At 39.1% G+C, this 21166-nt stretch overlaps 1 protein-coding gene across 3 annotated transcripts in view; it reads left to right on the top strand.

The window, feature by feature from the left end:
* Positions 1-20356, top strand: part of ADGRB3 (adhesion G protein-coupled receptor B3) — a 799670-nt gene extending 779314 nt beyond the window's left edge. For all 3 annotated transcript variants that reach the window (XM_067702875.1, XM_067702873.1, XM_067702874.1), the window contains 3 exons: positions 3516-3551; positions 13150-13254; positions 19555-20356. In XM_067702875.1, coding sequence (XP_067558976.1) covers positions 3516-3551; positions 13150-13254; positions 19555-19743 — 330 coding nt within the window. In that variant the 3' untranslated portion in view covers positions 19744-20356. The remainder of the gene's footprint in view (positions 1-3515; positions 3552-13149; positions 13255-19554) is intronic.
* The last annotated feature ends 810 nt before the right edge of the window (positions 20357-21166 follow it).

The following is a 21166-nucleotide window of genomic DNA, read 5'->3' as shown; positions in this document are numbered from 1 at the left end:
AATTTTAATGGAATGTTGAGGACAGAACAGAAGTTGGGGTGAGTTCTAAGTGGGAAATTAAGAAAAGGAAAGAGCATAAAAGAAATGTCACCTACTATGACAAAAAGGATGATTTATATCAAGTTATTTGGGAACTAGGGGATGTACAGAGAAAGGGACTTATATCTTCCTAAAATATGTCAACACCATCCTGGCTTATTTTAAATTTGTATGTAGCATTTCTTCAATTATCAACTTATCATAAAAGTTGTTATGACTTGATCACTTTTCTTCATTGATTCTCATCTTTTAAACATATAACCATTCTTTCTAACCACTTTCCAATGACATTCCAGAGAGCTCAGAGGGACATTTGAATTAGCACGTAAGTCAGTCACAGTTTCCACAGACTTCAATGCTTTGAAAGACCCTCCAGCACATTGCGAAACAGACTGAGAGATAGTGAGTGTTATAATGAGGAACTGATAAACAGAAGTTAACATTCTGGTCCTTCCGTTCCATCACAGATTTCCCAATGCAGATACTTCTTTAAGATAAAATAGATTTTGCGATGGGAGACCCATCATGAAAGTGAAGTCTGCCACTGTGTTGCATCATGGCTCATAAACTATCTCATGTTAGAATGATTTTAAGTTATTTTATTTGACACAAATTATTGTAAATTGCCATCCGATTTTTCTCTCAAATAAGTGCCATATCGATGCTTTTTTTCTCCTTTAAAATATAATTGACAAGTAAAAGTTCATCTGCCTGACGTTGCTTTATGCTTGCAGAGCATCTCGGTCCCACTGCTGTCAGCCTGGGATTGACTGTATCCCGTAATGTTATTCTTGCTGAGTTCTAGGGGCAATCAGCAAACTACCTTGGCTATGAACAATCACCCCTTACACCACTGAGCAGTTACTGAGCAACAGCGGAGAAAACACAGGGTTTGCAGGCAGAACACCTGAGTGGGAATCCCAGCCCATGTGATAACTACCCAGGTGAAGTAGGCAAGTTATTTGAACTCCTCTGGTCCTCAGTGTTCCTCATTCATAAACAGGGATAATGCATAGTACTTTCCTAACCATCCCACAGGGCAGTTAGCATGTTCAAACGTGAAAGCACCTTATAAAAGGTCTGAACACTTGGTCAGGATTGTGGGGACATGAATAATGTGCACATTTTATCTCCCTTGGACTCTCAAAGTCTGCCACATTTTTTTCCACTCTCTAATTTTTAAGTCTTCACTGCTGTATTTTCCAGCCCACCTCTTCACCTTACCCCCAACTATCTTTCAGCCGTTTCAACTGAAATCTGTTTCACGTGTTCATTTCCTAGTCTAATCCCTCAAGGTTGCTAGTTCCGCTATATACTCTTAGGTTAGAATGTGATTTTAATAAAGTGAATAGACGAGAGAGAAACTTATTTGTGGGGGTACATCTGTTTTCTTTTCTATGTTTCACATCTGCATAGGTGGCATCTGCTCTCATAGGGAGAATCTATCTCTGCCGTTCCTCTGGGTTCCTATCTTTTGTTCTTGTGCCTGAAATCGGCAGCCTTCAGCAATATGCATCCATCCACATTTCCAGTTCTTAGGCAACACAACTTTGCATTCAACGAAGAAGGTAGCACATGGCTGTTAGGACCTTTGCAATGGAGAAGCCCTCAACACGTGCAGTGGACGGGCCTCTTTGCTGACTAACTGAACATTTTTCATCAGGTTTCACTATTTAATTTTCAAATGGAAAGCAAAGCATGAGACTCATGTTCTGTTAATAATTGCTTAACACTGTTTCCATGCTTGAATTTTGCTGTATTAGGAAAGAATTTTGCTTAACGTATACTTACAGAAGTGTCCTGCTGAGTCACAGTGCCAAGAAGGCAAAGCGTCCGAGAGCAGAAGGGAAACCCTGACATTTGGTCTAACATCTCACAGCAAAGCGGGTTGCAGTGCGCTGGAGCCTGGCTGTTACACAGCACAGTCAGACAACAGCAGTGGCAGGGAGATGGCGAAGGAGGGCTGGGTTAAACAGCTTCCCACGCACGTCTCTTCTTGCAGGATGCCACCAGGGCTGGCCTAGAGTCTGCTGGCCACAGGGAGCAAAGTGAGCTCAGGCTGACTTTCCCTTGAATAAAGCAGCCCCCTTCTCAGCGCTCTCCACAACGGCATTGAAAGACGCGGCTCTCAGTCTTTAAGCAGCCCCACCAAAATCAAATGATTTCAGAACTTCTAAACTTTTTATTAAACAAAATCTCTCTTTGGGTATGTTGCTTTCTGTTTACTGCAACATCCTTTGGGGGAGGTTGGTTACCTAGGAAGGTTCCAGGTCTATAGTGACGATTTTAACTCTCACTGGAGAAATTTAGTCATATTTTCCAGTAAACTGCATTAGTTCCTTTCTTTCTCTCCTGATACTCAACAGTTACAAGAATCTCTCACCTATCTTGGATACGATTCCCTCGTAGGTTATTGAAATGTATGCTATAGCTATTGGGATGGGAGAAGAGGAACAAATAAAACAGAAGAAGTTTGTCCAAAGGTTCATATATTTTCCCAACTTCCTGGATATTACATGTTGTTTAATATTTATTAATTCCCCCTGTATTTCATTCCCACTTCTTCAAAAAAGAAAAAAAAAAAAGAGAGAGAAAAAGCCTGTATGGAAACTTTTGATATCCAACAATTTGGTGAACTCTGTATTTATCAGCTATCTCCTTCTACAGCTAATCATTCTAAGAATCCAGTGACTGCTTAGAGCAGATGTTTAGAACACCTTCCCTGCACTAATATTATATAATCACATTAATTTCATTTTAATCATGTTTCCTGATTTTATCAAGGCATATTTACCTGTAACTAGATTCGGGAACTGTTTAACAGAGTCAGAGGCATAGTGAGGTATTTACATCAATATCCATGTCCTGCTGAGGTGTAGACTGTTTGTTATTCATTTTACTAAATTAGAACAAATACTTCAGCTCCTAATGCCTAGCACTGAGAGGGACTTTCCTGTCATGGAGGACTACCAAATACTAAGAAATTTATGGGTGAGACCTATATAGAACTTTGGAATATAGACAGAGGGTTGGATAGAATTTGGTAGAAATGAAGATTGCAGGGGGATGGTGCAAGGTCTTGAGACAGCTAGATGATTTTCCCACACAGCTTTGAACCCTTTGTGTCTATAAAGTAGTTTTGCTGTAGTAGACCGAAAGTCTCCTTCAAGATTGAATGTTTTGTGTGAATTTTCACTTAAATTTTTTTTCCTTATTGAAAAAATTAGAGTTAAGAGGCCAAGAGAAATATATTGTATATTTATATTCTTCAATTGTAAAAGAAGTCCAAAGTGAAAATGGAATAATGTGAGTGGAATAGTTTGAAATCATAAAAATGTTCACAGATTCTTATGTGCAGGAAATACTTATAACACAATGAAGCAGGATTATCTTATTGAAAGCAGTAAATTTTGTTTTATTTGAATGACTGAACATAACTTTATTGGTTTTTCTTCTTTTTAAAAAATATCTAACAGAGAAGAAAATCACGATATTCAGACCTTGACTTTGAGGTAAGTGTCTAAGGATTATTTTTTTAATTTTAATTACTTGAATTCAAAGTTGGTGTATAATTACTTAAACATATTACCCTGTGCATCTGTGTAGGGGTTCTACTTTTTTTTTAATTAAATGAGAAGTCAAACATTTTTAATTAAAATCCCTACTGTATAACTAGTTGTAGAAAAAAATTTAAGTTCTAACTGCTTTAAATGTATGCTAAGACTGAGATTTTCCAGACAAGTAAAGAATCCATTTCATAAACACTAAGATAAGCAGACAATTTATGTTGAGAGTTGAACTTGGTCAATTTTTTTACCTCCCTCAGTTTGTTGGGAGGTAGGAATTTCGGTTTCTTGATTTTTCATATTTAAAACAATTGTGTTTGTTTTACTTCAGTGAGGATGTGAAGAGAGCCGTGTGAGGGGCTTTGGCTGGGTAGCTAGGCTTCCTCAGGACTGATTTGCCTTGAGTCAGTGGTACCATAGGCTCCCTGTGGTACCTTCCAGACTCTTTTTTCCAATAGCAAGTGTTGGTTCAATGTACTCCTGTGTTTGGTAAATGCTTTTTCACAGATATAAACAAGACGAAGATGTTCATTTTCCAATTTATATTGCTGCTGTAATACTGATGCTAGAAATTACTGAAATCATACCATTTGAGCAGCTTGTGCTATGCACAAAATTAATGATGTTGGAGCATCACATAAAATGCACTTATGCATCTTGATAATTGGATATGATTCATAGCCTGCTGACATAATTGGATATAATACATTATCAATTTCTCCAGCATATTTGTACTGTTGTGATACTTACATAGAACTCAACACTCTTAGCTGATAGTCCTAAAATTACAGAAGCCTCCCAGAACATGGAAACTCGTAATTCCATCATTTCATTTATGTAGATGAGTGTTGTAGCTCAGTAATGCACATCAGGTATCAAAAGGGAGACAATTGTTTTTATTTACTGCAATGGTGAGCAAGTCCTGATTTTACCTTGAATAAAGTCTAAGGAAAATTGGTCTTTTTTAGGCATATTTCAGGAGTATTTGTACAAGATACAAAGTAATGGTAATGAATCTGACCTCAGTGATTACATGGCACATTTTAGTACTGATGTGGCTCAATTGTAGTAACCTGGCACAGAACCAATATTTCATTATATTCTAAATTGTTAAGGTAAAAGTATCAAGACTATAAATTCAAAGAGAAGTAAGCAAAAGTCTTCACTTTTAGATTCTTTAGTGCCTTTTAAGGGACAGATATTTTAGGGTTTTTTCTAGTAATTCTTCAGGTAGTCAAAAGAGAGGATCATAGTGTGTGTGTGTGTGTGTGTGTGTGTATTCTTGAAAACAATCAGTTGTTGTGTTAGTACAAAGGGAAGGAGGTGGGAATTAACTCACTAGGCATCAGTGATAAAATATAGTAAAAATCTAGATCTAAAATTGAGCCTCAGTGCAACCAACTGAAGTTATGTAATTGCCAGCACTGAAAAGGGATCTAATCATACGGTGTCCTTTGGAGCATTAGAAAAATTGTGATTTTTCTTTTGTATTTGTATTTTTCTCTATGGCAACTGGTAGCAGACTCCCTAAGCGGATCCTTCTTCCTGTGCTTAGGATCCCAACATACAGCCAGGATATTATTGAAACATCTGCTAGTAAAGAAAGGAAGTGGCAACACTGCAACCCTGGATATTTTCTTGTGCTCTTTAATTGCTTTAGTTATTGTGTGATTTCTATAGGTGTCAAATCTTGCCAGAAAAAGTCTTTGAGGTATTACTTCTTTTTTAAGCAACCATTTAGTAGTGTTCCCCTTCGTCTATGTGCAACTACGCTTATGTAGCAGATGTCTCATAGATTGTGTTCAGAAAAGTTATGGCCGCATTGAGATGTTTAACACAATCTATCTGCTCTTTATGGATGGTCCTTGAAGAAGAGTTCAAGTTGTCCCCTCCCCATTTTAATTCAGGCTGGATAAATTAAGTATGTTTATGTCAGTCTTTCTGCTAACCCTCACCCAACCCCAGGAAGATTTACCACACAATGGCCAACTCAGGCATTTTGTCAGTGACAGAGAAACTTTGCCTCCTGGACTCCTGAAAGCATCTTCCCTTCACACACTCCCCAGAAACTACACATGAAAACAATATTCTCTTAACTCACGTTATCCATAAAACCCTGTGGGTAAGTGTCATACATGGGAAGAGCCCTTTCATGGAGCTGATCTCCAAGACAATATTGAGCAAAGAAAGCAAAAGGTTGACTGGTCATAAAATGGTGGAACATGGATTCTTACTTTCTGGAAAATACACAGAAAATACTGTAGTGATGACCCTATGTTCTGTGACCAAACCTGTTACTGGATTTGAATTCCCAACTCTAAGCAGAGATTCGGTATATCGTAAGCATCCAATAAGGCTTTGTTGAGTGAGTGATGAAAAATTGAATTTTTAATCTGGCTTGCTTTAGTAAAAAATGATCACGCACTGTATCTGAGTTGGGGCAGAGAGCAGTGTAAAAAATGGACCACTATGGAGGTAACACCTCAAAGATAGCCACATGGGACTTCAAAGCTACCCACATCAAATATAACTCAAGGAGCTAGAAATGGCAGGTAGAAATTCCCAGAGGAGGAAAAGGCATAGAGATTGGCTGAGTGTGGCATGTGCAAGAAACAAGAAGCAAGTCAAAATTCACCATAACATGGGGTCTGTGGAAGAAAAGCACAGACAGAGGGGAAATTTAGAAACCATATAGTGAAGGGCTTGCAACCATGGAAACAATTACCTGATTTGTTACTAAAAGCTGCTAAGTCTTTTCTGTTGTGTTTTGTTTTGTTTATTTTTAGTGAGGAATATTTTTAGGACTAATCTGGGCTACAGAAAGATAAATATGGCAGTAATAGGAAGGAGAGATTATAGTATGGTGAATGAGGAAGTTGAAATATAAATTAGGAAGTGACTGGTCGAAGAAAGAAGAAATGAAGGTCCACTTCCTAGAGGTGGTAGGAAAGGAAATGGATAAAGGGACACTGCAGAGTCAAGATCAGATCCTTAACTGAGCATAGGGTCAAAAGGCAGGGGGGCAGAAGAAAGATAGCTCTATGGGTCTGAGCCTGGGTTCCTACTAGTACCACAAACAGATCCAGGGAAGCCAAGGTGACATCTAGCTAGGATGAGTTGCATTTTAATACTTTAGGGATTAAGGTGACTAATATGATGTTAAATCAAAAATATTTGGCAGGTGGTTTAAAGTGTCTGTCTTGGATTGAGGACGAAGCTCAAGGAATTCTTAGGAACGCTATTACAAACCTCCATTCTGAATCCGTAATAGACATTGTTATTCTTTCCATGTTAAAAATACATGGAGAGAGGTATCTATTTTGTATTTTCTCTTGCAAAACCATGGGGATAAACCTTGTCACATTCTTCCATGGGAACCATGCAGCCTTTTAAACATGCCTTAGAATGTTCCTTTGACGTTTCTAGTGAGTCCTCCGCTCCCAGTAAACCCATGCTTCTCGCTCTGGGCAATGGTGGTGGGCAGCAGACACAAGACAGCACCGATCCAGGGTGATCATGAAGTATCTTTGTGGGGACTTAATTTTATTGGAAGATTTGGGAGAACATAGTCAAGTAAGATAAAATATTATTTTATACTGATTTTATATCACTGTGAACACAGCTAAGCTATGACATAGAAGATAAAATTTAAATTAATTTCTAAATATCAATAGAAAGCATAGGATTTCTTAGAAATGTCCTTTTCATAAAAGCCCCCTTCCTGCTTTGTCCTCGACCCCCAGCAGTGGGTACATTTTGTTAGGCAATCTGCACATTTTGGGAGGAAAAATTTGAGCACTGCAAACTTGGCTATATCCATCTCTTGTAGCCTCCTAAATTTAAACTGTTGCAAAATTATTTATTTGTAACCAAGTATACTCTTGAGTGACAGTGACTATATATATATATATATGCACACACACACCTTATTCGGTCTTTCCACACCTTTTGTCTGGTTTCTTTTAAGCCCTGAGTACATATTTATTCAACTAGAAACATGTTTGAAACGTAAATAGACACTGTAATGTCAGACATTTCAAATGGCTACAGGTTCTGTCTTATGGATACATTGGGACTCTGGCCAAAGAAAAGTACATAAATCATCCCCTTCCCACAATGTGGCTTTGATTTGATAGTCAACCTTAATTCCTGCAGTGTCTCTTGCTTCCTTGACATGGGTTTTCCCATCACTGCAGACTAGTATTCAACAGCCCACTCTGGATTGAAGCCTGTAAAGCAGTGAGATGAGTAGAGATAAACCTAGTTTTATATGAGTAAATATAGACATTGGCAGTATAGCTATATAAACGCCTAACACTGAAAAGGTAATTCGGGCCAAGTGGTTTCTAATTCCTAACAGCACATGATTTCCCAGCCCCATAATCTAAAGTTTATAGTCGGGAGATTCTCCAATTTTTTCTAGCAATTTCTTTCCATTTCTAAAAGTTTATATATAGTAAAGCCTATCTTATCTGTAATTCAGGCTTAAAGAGATTCCAACTCTATGATTCAAGACTCTGAATTTGGAAGAGAAAACCTTCAGTTTGTTTCAAACCACCTGCAGGCCCTTTATAAGACACTTGTATGGGAAATAAGGGAGCACAAGAGGACCAGAACAGAGAGGGAGGCTTTTTGTCTGGGGCCAATAAAATGAGTCTTCCCTCCAGTGGGGAGACCTCTTGAATAGAAGGAGAGGGGGCAGGATTTATGATGGCCTTCCAAGGCCTATGTATCTATGACATCTCATTCATTTAATTTATTCCACACCCATCTGTCGAGCACCTTCAGAACGTCAAACACCGTGCTAGGTGTCAGGGAGGCAAAGTCACGGCCCACGAGGTGTTCAGAGACAAAATAAGGAGACCAGCCTTCAAACCAGAATTGCAGTACTTTGGGACCATTGCAGGGTGATCAATAGCCACAGAGCTTATGGCCTCTCTACAGAAGGCCCCTCACCCACCCTGGACTGTTCCGTCTCCTCTTCCATCAGAAGAATTGAGATGGCATAATCACAGACTTGAATGGTCCGATAAAGGAGGCTCCCTGGACCTGCGGGGTCCATCTGAGACAGCAAGCAGCATGCAGAGAGAATTCCCTTGGACTCAGAATGGATTCCAACCTCCCACCACCTGTGTGAGCTGGGAGCCTTACCGGCCTCTCAAGCTAAGTGTCCTAATCGGTCAAGTGAGATAGGGACCACCACCTCCCAGGGTTATTGTGAGGATTGGGAAAGCTAATAATGGCTCCTCTGGCTCTTACCTGTGTGCTCCAGTGATGTGACTTATAGCCCTTTTTAAGTCTTCAAAACAATCTTCCAAGGTTATTCTGACTGCTGAAACCGTAGCTACAGGGAGGTTGGGTTTGGGGCCTCTTACCTCACAACTTGAAAGCCATGGAGGTAAGATCGTAATCCAAATTTGTCCAGACCTAGAGCTGTTAGATTTGATATGTCCCAAGTATGTAATCAAGGAGATTGTCTGGGATGTAATAGGAGCTCAAGACATGAAGTTTATTCACATCCTAATTTTTCTCAAATATCTGAAATTTCATGAAAGTGTTTCACAGTGTATCACTTTTTCTCTAATTCCAACAATTAGAAGGCTGCCAAGACTGCCTCCCTTGAATTACAAAGATATAAAATAAAAGATAAGAGTCCTGTGAAAAAAGCTATTCGGAGACACTACTTTTGTGCAGTTAGGTGGCTGGTCTTCTTGGGATAGCGCTTCAATACAGCTTTGAAAAAGGCTGGACGATAATAATCTGAGTGCGGGGGAGCATTGCCAAGCATTTATCTTTACTGCAAAAGATGCCTGTAATATTTGAAAGGCGTTATAACGGAAGGAACCTGAATTTTATATGTATTGCCAATTAGAATATATTTGATTGCTTCAATAGAAAATCCACATGAGTTACAGTTTTGTCACAGAAGTCAATTTCTTTGAGACACAGGATGTTTAGGTCACAAAAGAAAGGAAAAGGTAAACAGATAAACACTAAGGTCTGTAAAAATCCTAAAAGAGCCATCAAAATGAACCAGTAAGACTTATAAGCATGAAAACTTGTAATTAGGTAAGCAAGATCATCAAAGGCATGGCTGCTTCAAATAAATAATTATTTAGGCAAGTAAATAAAGCAAGGGAAACCCTTATTACTTGTGACAACTAAAACTGCAGCTTAAGTTTTTATCCCAGAACACTACTGGGATAGAAACCATCCAATATTCACTGTGATGCTGGCTTTCTTGTCAATGGAACCTTCCCCACTAAGAAAAGCAGAAAGATGGACTTGAGTTTATGAACAAGAAGGAATCATGCATGGAAGGTCAAACTGGGCCCATGACAGATACGTGAGCTGCCCCTTGGCAACCCTAATGTGACACTCCTCTCAGAAGCAGCAGGCCATCATTGCTATGGTGATTTCTGGCTGTGCTAAGATGGCAGTTTCAAATTAGAATGATTATCTGGCATGAGGATGTTTCTAGATAGGAAGGGCCCTGAATTTTAGCATCTAAATTTTTCATTTGTCTTTATATTCATTTCAGGGTCCTTGAGCTTTATGGTTCAGAGTAGCTTTCATGAACTTACGGAGAACATTGCAAACGGCTCTTTGGTTATATCATAGTGGTATCCACCATATATATTTCTGAGAATGTCTTAACAATCCATCTCCTCAAAATAAAATCCACTCGATTCAGAATCAGGCACTGCCCATTCAATCAGGATATGATTTAAAAACTCCTATCAGTTAATGTATCCTCATTTCCACGGGATATATTTGACACTTTATTTGCTTCATTAAACATGCTTTTACCCATCAGAGATATTTGGTTACGAGAGAGAGAGTGACTTTGACTGACAGACAAAAGAGAACTTTGTTGGAAGGATATGGAAAAACTCACCTCTTGGGAGGGGACGGTAAAGACCTTGATGGACAGTCCCCCAGTGCAAAGTTGGGACCCTCTGATGAAATAAAAGATAAGTGGAAGATGACACAGCAAACCCACCACAGGACCACGTTAGAGCAGGCTTGCTGTGCTAGTAGTATCAACCATCTTAGAAGAAAATAAGTCCATCTCTTTGGAAAAGAATGATCTCCTTGAGGAAAGGGGATTTGGGCATAAGATTACAAGTTGTACTAGGAATTCTCTGCATTTTATAAAATGGAAGAAAGAGAACAAACACGATGCAGGAATAACTGATTTGAGAATTTGAAACTTAAAAATGAATATGGAAATATTGGGGAACTGACCTCACTTGGATTTCTCTTAGCAAATTTTCCTGTCACGTACTGCTATAACAGCACTGCTTGTTTTCCTTACCACAGTCTAATTTAACTTTCATTTGAGTTATTATGTGATTAACACCTAGGTCCTCCATTACACCTCAAACTATAAAAGGGCAGGGACTCTGCCAGATTTTGCACACCATTGTTACTCCCCCGTTTAGCTCAATATGAGATGTCATGAATATGTATTAACTGACAGAATGAAATATCGTTAGAGAAATGTCAGTACTATGACATCACTCCGACTGCACCCTAGCACAAAGTAACTGTGTGGTTAGACTCGTTATCATGAAAATCACTATTTGTAAGTTAGAGCCAGAGTCAATATTCTGATGACTATAGTTTTGTTTTGTTTTTTTTTAAAAAACATTCCTCCCCCCCTCCCCGCCCCAAGTTCCCTGAAAGTCATCAGACCCGCCCATCCCCACCCCACCGTCAGAGTCTGGCTCCTGCAAAAAAAAAAAAAAGCATTCCTTGTAACACAAATCCGTATTTTAGTCAGTGTCTTAGGACCTGGTGCTGCTGGAAATATTTGCCTCCCTAAGGATAGAATGTACTGCATTGTTTGCCAGCTACTTGGTCCTTAATATCCCTCCATCGCGTTGCTTATGCAAATCCCCCTCTCATCAGTCTTCATCAGCTATCACTAGTCAAGTTACGTTTGTCTGGTGTTTCTCTGCAAACCCTGTAAATCTGTTTCTTGTACTCTCCCGAAAATTGCAGGGAAGTTCATCACTCTGTAGCCGGGTGCTGTGTTTCATGCTCCTGTCACCAGTGATGGTGCCATGTTCCCATCTTCCCCACCTGATTCACCAACAGCGAACTCCAAGAGCTCAGAAGAGCCAAGGTGGAAATAATCCAGTAGAGCAAGACTTAAAATGGCAGAATTCTCTCTTATGAAAGTAGGCTAGTGAAAATGGAAGAATTAGCTAAACAAAGTATTGCCTAAACACAGATTCATTAAATATAGGAAATTAAAGTTGGCCTAAGAGAGAAGAAGCCTTTTTAAGATATGTTAAAAATGCCATTTGCATTTTTCTTTTGCCATTTTTGTTCTCAAGGAGATAAAGTGTTCTACGCAAATGTCTTTTGAGAAGAAAATTGGGCATTATAGATCTTCCTCCAAAGATATATTTCTTTTTTCAAAACAAATCCTTACTTTTGAAAATATTTGATAATTAAAACAATAGACCAAATGTTCAAATCCTAGCTTAGGCATGAATATAGTATACCCATGCAATCCACAAGAGCAAATGGTGAATTATGAATCGCATGCTTAAAAAAACTATAAAATCTTACACAAACGCGAAGGCATAATCTTGGAGAACCACCAAAATTTTGAAATTTTTAACTTTTAAAAATCACAGTAGAGGAAGGTATTTTCTCCTTTACACTTGTAAATACAGGGTATTTATTATCTAACTCTTCTTTGTTAGCGCTCTTTTAAATGCTCTGTAACAGAAAAAGATTCAGCTCATGGTATTATACTTACCCCAGGTCATTTTTGATTTCTGACTCGATTTGTTGAGTTATGATGAAGTTGGAAGAAGTATATCACCAGGGATGAAGGATATCAATATATTTGTATCTGTGGTTGTAGAAGCTCATCAACCACAATTCATGCTCTGAATTCTAAGTGTTAAGATTATTTTGTAAACAAATATGTGAAACCTATGGGTCAGATTTTCCTTCTGCGAAGCTCAACCACTATTCACAGGGAAAGTGTAAGATTTCAGATCTCACATTATATTTCAGACACTTTAGTGCTTTGAGTCAGCCTTAAATGGCAGGGCCTGGGAGTTTGCTTCCCCTTTAGTACAGCCAGCTAAGATTTTAGTGTTTATAGAAATAAAACATAAAAATGTAATATCTCCCATGACAAACACTGAGAGACTGTGGTGCTTTATAAGTCAAAATGTTTAAACTTTTTTTTATATTGTAACAATTTTTGTAAAACAGCTTTAACTTTGAATGATGAAAACCTTACAGAGGAATGACTGCTGTATTTTTAATGCACCCACAGGAGAAAACTATTTTTTGGTAATCTTGTAAGTGGAAGAAATAGCCAATTCTTCATGTTCCAGAAGTGTGGACCATAAGACAAGGATTTGGTGCAAACCATTTGCATTTCTGGCATCTTCTGGGACCTTCTAGCTCCTGGAAAACTTGATTTCCCTTATTAGCATAGCAAAATACTAAATCTCTTCTTTTAACGCATAAATCAGATTAGAAACGAGAGCCATCTTACTCTCTTTTGCAGAAGGTCATGCATACAAGGAAGAGGCATATGGAACTGTTTCAGGAACTCAATCAGAAATTTCAAACTTTGGACAGATTTCGGGATATACCAAATACAAGCAGTCTGGTGAGTATGCTTTACTTCATCGGTGCCTGATGCCACGATAAAGATGCATCATGTCAGCTGTCCCCCCTGCCTTCGGGAAGCTCCCAGATGTCTTGGGAACACAAGAGTGGCAAACTGAAAAATAAGGAATAATCCCCCGAAGGTGCTTTGAAATGTACTAAGAAGCCAATTAGGAATGACAGAGTCTTTAAGTGTTTTATTCGTATTTCAAATGTCCTCAATTATAAGGTCTAATTGCAATTAGTTATATATCCAAAATGTGCTGGATTCACTTGGACCTGTTATCATCAGAGTTAAAAGTCAGCTAATTCAAATTTCCAAGTACTTGACTAAATATTTTCATTAGAATGCCTGGCATTTTAAGGTCATTAAATGTAATATATATAACCTATATAATATAGATAGATAATATATATTATAAATGTATAATATATAAATAACACATATATCTGTCTCTCTCTCTCTCTCTCTATATATATATATATGGAGAGAGAGAGAGAGTTGCTACCTAAAACTAGAGTGGTGGGTTTTGTCTACCAGAGTAGGGAAAAGAGTTTCAGGATACACATCAGCGCTGGGGGCTTTGATTGTTGATTGCAGCGATTCTCTTCACTCATTCCCACTACTATAATGCTAGCATAGGATGTAATCAAATAAAATGATGTTTTGCAGCTACTATGTGCATGGCACAATCAAAGCTCCAGAGAAGGCTGTATCATTATTTGTGAGAGCACTGGAGCAGGCATCCAGAAATCAGTATGATGCTTCGACAAGATATTTCAGTTTTATGATGGTGCAAAAGCAATATGCATGCAGTAGAAGTCGTACTTTGAATTTTGATCTTTTCCCAGGCTAGTGAGATGTGGTCCAGTACTCTCTCGTGATTCTGGGCAGAGGCAGAGATCCACAACTCCCACTCAGCCCCGAGATCACGAGGGTGAACAACTGATACACTGACAACCGTTCTGTACCCAGACAACCATTCTGTTTTTCACTTTCAATGCAGTATTCCATAAATTACGTGAGATATTCAACACTTTATTATAAAGCAGGCTTTGTGTTAGATGATTTTGTCCAACTATAGGCTGATGTAAGTGCCTGAGCACCTTTAAGTTCGGCTGGGCTAAGCTATGATGGTCAGTAGGTTAGGTGTATTGAATGCATTTCGACTTATGATATTTTCAACTTATGATGGGTTTAGTGAGACATAACCCCATCGTAAGTTGAGGAAGATCTGTAGAAGAAAGCTCAAGCAAGAGCTATCTGCTTGAGTTTTCTAGCAGACAGTTAGCTTCTGCTAAGAACTCGAGAGCTCAAGAACGATCTTGAGCAAATTACAAAGCTCAATTTCTGAACCTCAATTTTCTCCTTCTAATTTGGGCATAGAAAAACAGTCATTAATAATACGCTTCCTTCGATCCTCACACTTTCCAAAGCGGGTGGGACCCTGAGATGCTACAAGCTGAGACTCAGCTCTGAAGGCTGGAGCTGGGACAGCCGTCTGACCCCACGCTTCTCCTCTCCAAGCGTGGCACTCCTTCTTTGCCTCACACTTTTGCAGGCCCTGGCTGGACCTACTCCTCCCAACCTCTGGCCTTCTGAAATACATGTCACTCTAAGGTATTTTGGGTCACTTTCTAACGCTAGTGATTCTTTCATATGTGTATGGGTCTTAATCCTGGCTTCCTGATTAGTATCATTAGCTTATCAACAGCAAGAATTTATGTGTCTTTGTGTTTTTCTTGTATTCTTCTCAGTACTGAGTATGATGCTGGTCACGCATGGTAAGTGACCAGTAAACGGCCGCTCTTGATTTCTTGCATGTCTAATAGTTTAATCTGCATTTGTTAAATGAAGGTTATCAGAAGTATATACACTTTAACTCTTCATTGGTCTCTAAAGAGCTTGTGTATATCAGTCTATTTTCCTCCACACAGCAGGAATCATGTGTTATGTGGAATCATCAACACAGCACTAGGCGTAGAGAAAACATTTACACGTAGTGAGTGGTTCTTTCTCCGTCTACCGCCCCTGCCCCAAATATTAACCTGTCCATTTTTAGTTAGCAGGAAAATGAAAATTGCACCATTGAGATTAGACCTAAACTTATTAGCTGCTCATTTTGGAATGTTGAAAGCTAACATTGAAATAAACTGAAGAAACTTCATTTTGTTTTTTTTTAAGAGAAGGTTATGTTTACCAATCCAAAAGCCTTATGCAACAGATACAGCTGGCTGACTGCTATAATATGACTATAATTTCCCCTTGTATGGTCTGGGTATTAAATCATTAATGGCACAAATATCTGTATCTCAGTTTCCTGACAACCAAAATAGTCTACTAATTACAGCACAGCTCTGCAGCAGCCTGCCTTTTCTAGAAAGGATTTATAAATATTTATCATTTGGGAGGTTAGGAGTGGGGAGGATAGTTGTCATTGCTGCTTCACTATTGTCCTAAATACATGAGAACAGAGAAAAAAATCCTTATTCAGTTCTGATTAATAAGGGATGTGCGAGTGAGTTCACTATCCTTAATTCAGTCATATAATTCATAGTGGCACATTGCTAATGGAACAGTGCATAATTGGGTGGAGAAAGACATGTTCGAGACACAAACCTCAATAAAGTCTGTTTCATCTTTTTTTCCGGCTCCTAACTCACAGCACCTTCCTGGCACCTGCAAATGATGGTAATTATGTAGAATGTGGGGAATCAAAGGGAAACCAAAAGACCATTAAGTCCGTCTCCCTGCTCCACCCCGGACAGCACCTGAATCCCTACAAGGGGTAGGCATTGTTAACAGCCTTTCCCTGTGAGTGTCTCCATCAGGATCCCACCCGCGCGAGCAGCAGCTCCAAATTCTCCCTCTTTTAGAATGTAAAATATACACATTCTCTTTCCCTTTGTCCCCTCGATCCGTAGACTGGAGGGAAAGAAGGAAGAGAGGGAGGGAAGAAAAGGTGAAGGGAAGGAGGGAAAGAGGAAAGGATGGAGGCAGGAGGGACTCACAAGTCTGCCAGACCCTCAGCCCCGGCTGGGAACTGAGGGAAACGCGCAGGCAGCCCAGGCCATGTTTCCGGTGGCTCTGAGTTCTCATATTCCATTAATCTTCTCTATTTATACAGCCTAAGACCATATTTGTATTTTTGGAAGCCTCACGCATGTTGGCTTATACTGAGTTTATAATTTATCAGGCCTTTATCACACATGCTTCAGTTTACGTACATCGCCCCTGCTCTATACTTGAGCTCAAAAAGCAAACCAACCAACGTAAAACAGTTACATCAAATCAGGAACTTGTACCAACTCTGATTGAATTTTATATCAGGATTTAGGTCTCCACTGAAAGCTTTCCTGGCCTGGGTGGCTCTCCCTGTGGAATTCAGTGATCCCCACGGGCTATTCCAAGGTTGATCGTTCTTTGGACCGTTGAACAGTTTACACTTTCCACGCAAGAATCCATCCACCCCAAGCACAGAGGAAGATGGGTGGCCCCATGGGCACCACCCCCTGACTTCCAGCCCCCTCACTCCCTGGGGGTCCTGTTCCCACCCTGATTGCTGGGGGTGGCGGTTCTTCTCCACTCAAGGGTGTCCACACACTTGGGAACAGTGGTGAGAACCACAGCTCAGCAGGGAGTACTATGGGATGCCAGAGGAGATGAACCACATTAACTAATTTATTACCCACTAATAGAAGCTCTCGGAAATTCGATCGGTCCCGTACTGGCAATAATACTCTTTGAAATTAGAATCTAGACATCCTGACAGTGTTTAAAATGGGCCTTTTTAGTTCCTGTATCCATGGTGCTTGATCTTTAAAATATAAAAGGAAAATCACACTTGTTCCAAACATAATGAAACCTTTATTTTTAAAGCCAGTGAACTAACACTTTACATATCTTGAATTCTTTTAGGATTGAACTAATTCAACTCTCTGTCAAACCTAGGATTCTCAGAAAGCTCCTTGAGACAGCCCTCCTCCAAGATGGATAAATCCACCCCATGGCTTTGCATTGATGTCTGATGGCTCAGGTTCCTGTAGTGCCCTCTAAGGTCCAACCATTCTTCATTGCCTACAAAATAAATTCCAAATTGGGAAGTAGCCTGGCAGGCGAAGCTCCTTATGATCTGGCTTTCAGTTCACATTTGCTTGTTTTTTTCTGATATTCTTTTTCACTCCAGCTAAAATGAATTGGCACTGTTCTGAGATGTCCTATCTCCACGCTCTCTGGGTTTGTACTTCTTGGTACACGTGCCTTTCCAGCCACCCGACCTCCAACCACACATATGCCTTCATGACAAAGCCCATTCTTCTATGCCAGCCTTAATGTCACTTTTCTCGGAAAGTTCTCTGTGCTCCACAAAGGGAAGCTGTATTTCCACCCTCTGAACTCCCTCAGCACTTTTTCCGGATCGTAGATGTGGATATAACTGTATATTTTATACCTTCATTTAACTATAGACACCTTTATGATATGTATGATTACTATCTAGTGAGCATTTATTAAAATCAGGCATCATGCTAAGCCCCTCTGTGTTTTTTATCTTTGCAGCCCCACGAAGTAGGTAATGAGCTGCACCCTTGGCCAACTCCTTTGGCCCAAAAGACAAAGCATATCTCTCTTTTGCAAATAGTAAAGTTGAGATTCAGAGAAATTGTTCAAGGTCACGTTCATATGGAATGGAGTAACTGGAATTTGGTACTGTGTGCATTGGGCTTTAAATCTATGCTCCTGGTGGACCATGTGCTTTTCACCAAGTGATTTATCACCTGACTCTCCCTAGCACCTAATACGATGCCAGCACAGAGCAGCTGGTAAATAAACATGGGTTGAAGGGAAGCAAGGAAGGAGACAGGGAAAGAAAAAAGGGAGAGAGAGAGAAGGGGAGAGTTATAAGACTATATATTTCATGAGACTTTAGGGTATTAGACTAAATCAGAATGAATCCACTGTACATCTCTCCAAAGATAACTTTTTATTAAATCTTTACCTATTAGCTATTTTTTCTTGTGTGTCCTCATGATTAAGGCTAATAAGTGCTGAAAACATCTAATGTATTGAGAATTTTAATAACATAATTTCTAGTTATACGTATTTCTGTAAGTCGCCTCTTTGGCCTATCCCAACCAGAGAATGATTTTTAATATACTGAATGGAATCCAAATAATTATTCAAGAACCTGTTTTATGTTCCCCCTGCTAATTGATTATAGTCAGTTGAAGGCCAGAATTTGTGGGGGGATGGGTGGGGGGGAAGGGAGAGGGAGTAAAGGACGCATTTAACAACCATAGTTGTTTTAGCTTAAGTTTTGTCTAAGGAGATTTCAGTCATGATTTCCTTCTTGTTCTTTGATGTTATTCAGATTAGTGTATCCTATTCAAAGCCCTTCATTTTACAGAAATCTTTAAATCATACTTCTTTAAAATAGAGAAATTTTACTGCTAACTTTCAGCAAATACCAGACTATAAAAACCACAAATGATGTCTGCTCATGCAGTCATCGAGCACCTATAACATGGAAGGTCTCGGTGGTGTCATAATTAGGCAGATCTTAAATCTTAGGTAATTAGAGGGTGTGGACTGTGAAACTTAAGAAGAAATGATTTGTAGACATTTTTTTAAATGCTTATATTGCTGGATATGTTTCCCCCAAAACGGTGTGCTCTTTGAAAGGATTTGTGCTAGTGTGCTACCCAAGTATATAGAAAATTGTGGGGAATATACATCAGATAAAAAAATAGATTACACACAGCAGCATTTTCATATTCTAAAAAGGATAATTTCTTGCAGAGAAACTAAACAAAGACAGTGATCTAAAATTTCATTTTATGAAATATGGCTAGTTTGGGTTTACAGCTTTTAATGTTGCGTAACATGCCCTATGACATATCCTCAATTTTTTTTATCCCTCCAAAGATTCTGACAAAATACTTAAATTTTCTACATTTAATCTTAGCAGGAACTTAACGCTCCTTCCTACCTGAACATATAGCCATCCTGACACTTCACAAGATGCCCCAAAACAAAACATCATCTACCTTGCCTTCTATAATACTATTCACTTCCTTTGATTGCTGGAAAATTTTAGGGTAACTCAAAAAAGGTGTTCATCAATTTGTTCAATGAAAGAAAACTGAAATCAAAACCACTTCCTGCAGCTGGCCACAATTTCAAATCATCTCTGAATCACATAAACTGGATTAAGCTTAGGAACAGGCTCTCTTCCTGGAAATTTCAACAAGCAGCAATCCTAGCCATCAAATAAATGACTCTCTTCCCCTCTCTTCTCGACAGGAAAACCCAGCACCAAACAAGAATCCATGGGACACTTTCAAAAACCCCAGTGAATACCAACATTACACCACAATCAATGTCTTAGATACAGAGGCAAAGGACACCTTGGAACTGAGGCCAGCAGAGTGGGAGAAATGTCTGAATTTGCCTCTGGATGTGCAGGAGGGGGACTTTCAAACAGAAGTTTAACAAAATCAAAATGGACTGAGGTGGAGACAAAATGTATTGCACTGACACTTAAGACTTGGGAAGCCTGACATTTCTATCCAGACAGTGTGACTCTCTCATGTCAGCACCTCCACATGCCAAATGTCAGTGGTGTTTGCTTTGGTAACTTCTCCCTAGTCAGGCTAGTGGAGAGAAGCCCAGGTGTACAGTCCTGACCACCCTGTGTTGTAAGTACCCGTGGAATGGATTTGTAGGGTAAACTTTATAGATAAACCTCAAGCAACGATTCATGTTGTAACCGCTTCATATGGTTTAGTTTTCAAAAAACTTCACCATGAAGCACAATGTATATATTTATGCAGTTTTTAAAGTTTATAACAGTCTGTTTGGCCATTACTACACTTTTTACTTTATAATATAAAAGCAAAGTTTTTGTCATTAAATGAATGTTTGTTGAGCTACATTCTTCATTGCTTTAAATGCAATAAAGTAATAATCTCACTTTTATATGAATAATATATTTCACATCTTTATTATTGCAGTTTTCTCTAGAAAGCTCTGAGTAGCTTTCTCTGCTGCAGCTGTGTATAAAATATTTAAAATGTTGTATGGTGTAAATAAACTTTTGTCTACATATCAGTTTTTTAGTGTATTTTATTTTGGATTTGTTGAACGGAAATTTACATATTTATAAAGTCTTGTTTCACTACAGATACTGAAAATGTATTCATGGTTTTAATAGCATACCGTTATTACTCCTTTGAGGCTCATGATTTCTCCAATGTAATAGTAGGTCTGTATAGTGCTTCTGTATTTTCTACTCACACACCCTTTGGAGCAATGTACCATGTAAATGGGGCTTGTCAGAAATCTGCTGCCATCATAGTCTTACATAAATATTACGTTTTTTCTCTCTCATGGCAACAAAAGATAACTGCTAGTAGGAAACAGTAAGTTACCATACAAAAAATAATACGGGGACAATGTTTATTATAAGAAATGAAGTTCACTGCATGTTTCACAGAAGAAACTACTTGTACTACCATTCTTCATGGCATATGGGGAAAATGAACTTATTTGGGATTTTTTAAAAAATTGTATCTGTACATTCTCTAGCAGAAGGAAAGGGGAGTGAATGTATTGGCAGATGATTTATCTGTGATTTGAAGAGTCTGACATGAGCTTACTGCAGAAGGCTCCCTGGTGTCCTGTCTGGTGTTAGAGCCACACAGTGATGTCCCCCCCACCTCAGGGTGGCACCAGAGGAACCCGGGGGCCAGGGGGGCAGGTTGGGGAGAGGATTTCGGCAATTTCCTCATCCTTTCGGGATGATGAGATTGTGCTTTTCAGTCTGAGGGAAGTAAAGGGAGTGGGGAGGAGATTGGGAGCTTTGAAATTTCTAAGATGTTTATTTAGTTTGCTGGTTAAGCCTGGGCTGCACGGC

This window comes from Pseudorca crassidens, chromosome 13, assembly GCF_039906515.1.
Source record: "Pseudorca crassidens isolate mPseCra1 chromosome 13, mPseCra1.hap1, whole genome shotgun sequence".
NCBI lineage: Eukaryota > Metazoa > Chordata > Mammalia > Artiodactyla > Delphinidae > Pseudorca > Pseudorca crassidens.
This window is presented reverse-complemented; position numbering and strand designations above follow the sequence as displayed.